The following is a 6,276-nucleotide window of genomic DNA, read 5'->3' on the forward strand; positions in this document are numbered from 1 at the left end:
CGACCTGCACGTCGACCATTGCTTGCGTTGTATATGGCCAACTTGGCGACCGAATCTATATGGAATATGGCTGAGGTGCGCGGTTATGTGCGTTCTATACCACAAGGACAGACTTTAATATTCGGCGTTAGCATATCAGCGCTATTGTATTTGTATCGATTGGGTCTGCATAAAACCACCTGCAAGGATTCGCTATTCAATGTCTTGCGGTTTTTTGTGGATAAAAGAGAAGAGGGTCCGGTAGTAGCGAAGGCGGGGTGCGAGGGTGCAGCGACGGCGACGGCGACAGAAGCGTCCGTGAGTGCTGCATCAACGTCCTCATCTGCCAATACTCAACGCTCTCGCGCACCACTTGACTTTCGGAGTATAAATGTACTCGTCCAGATCTATAGTCGTTTCTTGGATGCGGTGAAGAGTAGGCATCCCTCTTGCCCGCATCGTGATAATTGTTGGCATTATGCGCTAATGGGTGGTCTCAGACCCTTTGTTGGCGGTATTGGTTTGCAGTTGGCGTTGAGGCTGATCATGAATTTCAAGAAAATAATGCAATTCAAGTTGGACGTGCGTAAGACTATATTCAATAAGGACACACTAAATTTGGGCATATTCCTGGGTTGCTTTTCCTTCTTATATAAGGTGGGTGGAGCACAAAAACGTATCATAAAGAAAGGAAACAATTTTATATTAGCCGTGTTTTCTTTGTACGTATGTATGTATGTATATACATATTATACGTATCTATATACATGTATACATACATCTACGCTTAACTTGCAAAAAAAATCAAGCAACGACAATTTCCATTCAAAAACAAATAATTTTGATTTTATCGACAATTATTCATAACAACAACTATTTTAAAGGCAGTGTCATACGATTGGGCATTTGCCCATAATTTGGTGCAAATCGTATTCAATAAGGATTGAAGATTGGAAATTAACAAATTAACGATGGTCTTAAATTTTTATAATAGTATTGAAGTCGGTTTTGTTTTTTTTTGCTTAAAAATTACTTGTTTGTTTTCTTTTTGGATTTGCTATTACGAATTTTCTAATTTTATATTCTAACTTTTTACTTACAGAGGCAGCCACTTGGATAGCGCCCTCTTTTGCTGCTCAGTATTGACAGTTTTCCTTTTATTTATTTAAAAGTACTCATTAATTTTTTAAACAAATATAACATATTCTCTACAAACATTTTTTATTTAAATTCTATTTTGAAACTTTATACAAAACTTTATGATAATTCAACAAATTTTTACAAAATTTCAAAATGAAAATGAAAATGAAAATTTATTGAATTGCTATATCTACTTGTTATATTTTTATACAAAATTAATGGCAATAAAAAACTTAAAATAACAATAGTTTGAAATTTCCATTAAAATTTACTCAAAAATTATAAGTTTTGAATTAAGTTTGAAAATCTGATTTACATGATTTTTATAATATAATGTGCTTCGTTTTTTTTTAATTAATGTAATTTTTTTTTATTATAAATTTTGTATACAGTTTGAAAATCGGATTTTCATACATGATTTTGTTATATAATGTGCTATAATTTTATACAAAATTAATGAATATTAAATAAACAAAAAGGAAAACGTCAATACTAAGCATCAAAGGAGGGTGCTATTCAAGTGGCCGGCACTGTATTTGTATAATTTTTGATACAGTTTTTATTGTTATTATTTTCGTTTATGTAATTGTAAACTTTTAAATCTAACCTCTAGGGTGTTTCCTGTACGCTGCGGCACAGCTTTGGTCGCGATGATCCCCGCTTTGCGATACCAGCGGGTCTGCTAGCCAGCACAGCTTTTACAAAATATCCCGACGTGACAGTGGCGCTGTATGTTATGTGGAAAGCATTACAAGTAAGTTAATTACATATTGAAACATATGTATGTACGTATGTAGGTTTCTGGATAAACAAATAGTTTACTGAAAAAAATCCATAAGCCTTTCTACTTTCCATATACCTTTGCTTTATATTTTGACTGACCCAACAAGAATAAGATATCAGCTGAATCAAATGTTTTAAATTTTTGCTATTTATTTTCGTTTTATCTGTTTACTGGAATAATAGGTAGATAGATAGATATTAATATGAGGTGTGCACTGCGACCTTAGGGTATAATGTGCGCTAGTCTCTTCAAAACAATCATGTTATGCTCAAGGCCAAGGTGTAATTGTGTATCTTGGGCAGAGTCACAGAAGTGGCAGAGAACACTGGACCAGATGAACAATTTGTGTGTCCTGCCACAAAGCTTCTGACGATTTTTAAATGTTCCTTTGGCAGATTTGTTACAACCTTAAATCTTTTTAAGTTGTATCCCGCACGTAAGCACTTTGGCTGGCGTAAAACCCTTTTGACAATCGCCAGTGCTTTTCTCTCATTGCTCTATTTACTCCTCTGAGCTCTTCTGTGATTGTATTTGAATCTGTTATCATGTAGAGCTCGCACACATTTGTGATTGTGGCCCATTGTTGTAGTTCCTACTCAGATTTATCTCCGCACACTCACTGATGGCGTAGACTTCTGTCCCATTGGCACAGATATCCCAGCCCGGGGGCCATTACTCCTGTGATGCAATCACATGCCAGACGTTGAAGCTTTTTGAGCGACTGCTCTTCCAGTAAAGCCGGGTAGGTGGTATTCTCTATTTGCTATTTACTCGATGCAGAGATACCTAGAATTGACTTCATCATAAGCATAAGCGGAGAATTGCATTTTATCCTTCCTGCCAAGGCGTAAGTATTAGAGAGGGTACCTTTCGAGGTGCATCGAATGCCATTTCGGCTGCTCCAACTAAGGAAATCCTAGATAATGTTCACAAGAACACCTCGGCTTACGGGGATTTGAGTCCAATTAATCAGTACTTGGAGTCTCGCAGTTATACTATCATCCGATTATTATTCGATTACTTGTTAAATTTTTGTAAAACCTTTAATTTTGTTTAAAATCGATTTTTATTCATTTCGTTTTATTTTTATCGCTTTTTGTTAAATTTATTGTCATTGTTATTTTATTTATTTTTACCTTTATGCGCTACGTAGAATTTCTTTGAAACGCCTTAAATTCCTTTAATTTATCTTTCTTATAGATCTGCTACAATTTGGGCATCAAAGAAGGGGTTTTGCCCCACGTTTCGAATTTCACGATATTCTTATACGCTTTCTGTACGGCTATAGAGTTTCATGCAGGCATTCTTGAGCCAAAAACGGTGCGACCGAGCTATATCAAATTTCTCCAAGGGATGTCAGGAGACAGGTGAGTGAAATTATTATTTTTTTAAGTACTACTATTATTAAAATTAAAAAATATATATATTTTAGATAAATTAAAAACCAAAGTCCTTCAATTAGTAACAGTTCATTGATCTGAATATAAATAGTTCACTAGGCTTAAGAAACGTAAACGAATTTTATTTAAGAAATAATTGTAGTTCTGATATTAAAGAGATAAGAAAAATAATTTTTTCAAAATGGTATGCAGTGAAACCTTGTTATAACGAACCTTGATAAAATGAAAAACTCTATATACAAGAAAGTTTGGCTGAATCCCCTTAAAAAAAACCTCGTTGTTGCGAAATTTTCCCTAAAAGATGCTTCATAGATAAATACAAAATATTATTAAGTTATTCACTGTTGGTCATTAGGATAGCGCACCCCTTTGTTGGTTTTAATTGTATAAAATTTGTGTAAAATTTTAAAATTGGATTTACATGGTTCTTGTTGTAGAATATTTTTGTTTGCATTTTTAATACAAATATGTTTAATCTAATTAAATTTTTAAGTACTATTTCCTTCTGTCTTGATAAATTTGTTTCTTTTTCTAATTTAATTTTGTGTTATTTATTAATTTTTATTATTTTAAAACGAAAAATATATATGTTTTTTATTTAATTTAGTTAAAAAAAAAAACTGGTTGCTAAAAGGCGAACAAAGTGACGCTAAGACCTCCTCGTAGCAGATCTTTCAATTCGAAGATTGCCAGAATTTTCCTGTAAATAAACATTAATGAAACTGTAAATTGTAAGGATCCAAAGAGTGCGCTATTCAAATGACGAGGAGTGTATAATGAAGAAATTTTGAACATGAAAACCTTCGGAATATATGGACGGTTAAAGTCCCTGTTATATAACGAAGTGTCGACTCAAAAGCCTCTGCATAACGAATTCTGAATACGTGGACGGTTAGAGTACCGTTGTAAAACTATACTTCAAAGCAATTTCTTGTTGCATCGAAACTATATAAGTAACGAAGCATTTGTTTATTTCACATTCGATTATTTCGAAGCAAATAAAATACCTGATCGTATATATGTATGTATGTAGGTATTTCGGAATTCTGAGGTTTCAAGTGGCCCGCTCTGCATAATTGTACCTTTCTGGAACTTTCATATTTAATTTTTTTCTTGCAATATAATTTATTTTTTTTTCGTTTTTTTTCAGATTTAATCGATTTAACTTGGAACCCTTCAGCATCTATGGTCAAAATGCCAGCGAACAAATGCGAGAAGTTTCCAGAAAACTGAATATTATCAACCAAGCACCGTTGCCTAAATGTTCACTTGCCTCGTGGAAATAATACTAACATACATACATACATATAGCGATGCAATATCTATAATTACATATACAATGTATAGAGAAAAGCAGACTTAGAAAGGGTTTAGAGAGCGCGATAATGCAGAAGGCAAAGCCTTTCGCTAAAGAAGCGATTTAGAATGAGAAATACAATTGTGTGATTCACAACGAGTCATTACAGTCATAAACTTTAAAACTTTAAAACGTTAAAAACGATGCTGCAGTTGTTATGAATCATTCAAAAATAAATTTAACGTTTATAAATTTTATGAAAATATCACTAATTACGACAACTTGCGAATCACCAAAATAATTAGTTAGACATCGTCGTAGTAAGGCAACGAAGCAGAAGAGCATGAAAAATAATGTAATAAGTGTAAAGACATTCTTTAATGAATGATGAAGAAAAGCGTAATCGAGCAGAGAATCAGCTAGAGTTTCATAAATGTATTATGAATAAAATCAATTTTTTTTTATACTACATACTATGTGCATATGTGCAAGTGTTTCTTAGCGTTTTTTTTTTTGTTTTATTATTATTTTTTACTTGATTTTGTTTGGATGACTTATTAAAGATTAAGTGAAAATCCTAGTATTTGTACATAAATATATATTACGAAAACTTTAATTCTAAAAATTTGGGTGATTTGTTTTTAGACGCAGGTCTTTCAAACTGCGGTGTATTGATTTTTTGGTAGACTTTTATATTTTCCCTTTGTATGGTTAAAAAAATAATGATGTGGTGGAATTTGTATGCATATTAAAATCTTTCTTATTTATATTCTTTCATTAATAATAATATTCTTTATTCTTGCTTAAAAAAAAAAACTTAGGAATAGTCGTTGCCTATGATTTAGGTATATAAAATAAAATAAACACATAAACATACATATATGGATATGCATATTTATAAAACTAAGGTTAAGACATAAACTAGCTAATAGCTACGATAAAAAAAGATTTTACAAAATTTAATAAATAAAAATATACATTACTTTAAAATTTCTGTGACCGTCACAAAATAATTCCAGATTTTTATATTATTTGATAGAGCGTCATATAAAGCGTTGTTACTAGAAAAGCTAATTTGATTTTACTTGGCAGTACACAAATATCAAAATTTTATATTTCACTAAAGTAAATGTGAATATATGTATTTTCTTTCACGCTTCTTCCTTGAGAAAGGAATAGCTGAAATTTGACATTTGGTACCAAATGCAACAACAAAATACATATTTTTTCGAACTGTTGTTACCACCTTATATGCATTCGCCTTTATCTGCGCAAAGTCAAACAATGTTGAGTTAGCATATCGACGGCTGAGTGGAAGATCGCCCTATCTCGACTGTCGGTTCGAAAACGCCCTAGAAATTTAGACATCTTCCTGCTGCTAATCTCGTCACTATAGTATGTTTTGGCAAAACGAGTGAGGTTTACGAACGGATTTGTGCTTCTTCGCAATCCACCGTGAGTTCGCGCTTCACGTTCAACCTCCATGTGGTGAACATATTGCAGTTTGTATATACTTTTAGGGTATGTGCCGCGAGTATGCGGTTAAGTAACTTTTATTTGTAGCAGTAGTTGTTGTTTATCTAGCGGTACGCTATCTCCAAAATGGATGGTAAGCTGACGAGAATGCCTTGGGCAAGGAATTCCGAATCAATTCTTCCATTCATCTCAGAGTTAAT

The 6,276-nt window shown here is 32.8% G+C and overlaps 1 protein-coding gene across 1 annotated transcript; it reads left to right on the forward strand.

Annotated features, from left to right (window-relative positions):
* Positions 1-5,613, forward strand: LOC118739454 (transmembrane protein 135-like; the record flags this gene model as incomplete). Its single annotated transcript, XM_036470826.1, has 4 exons — positions 1-636; positions 1,733-1,873; positions 3,104-3,270; positions 4,454-5,613. Coding segments are annotated over 4 exons (1,080 nt in total), but the record flags the coding sequence as incomplete, so codon positions are not given.
* Between the last annotated feature and the right edge of the window lie 663 nt (positions 5,614-6,276).

Source organism: Rhagoletis pomonella, unplaced genomic scaffold, assembly GCF_013731165.1.
Source record: "Rhagoletis pomonella isolate Grant_MI unplaced genomic scaffold, Rhpom_1.0 Rhpom_scaffold_00001, whole genome shotgun sequence".
Taxonomy (NCBI): domain Eukaryota; kingdom Metazoa; phylum Arthropoda; class Insecta; order Diptera; family Tephritidae; genus Rhagoletis; species Rhagoletis pomonella.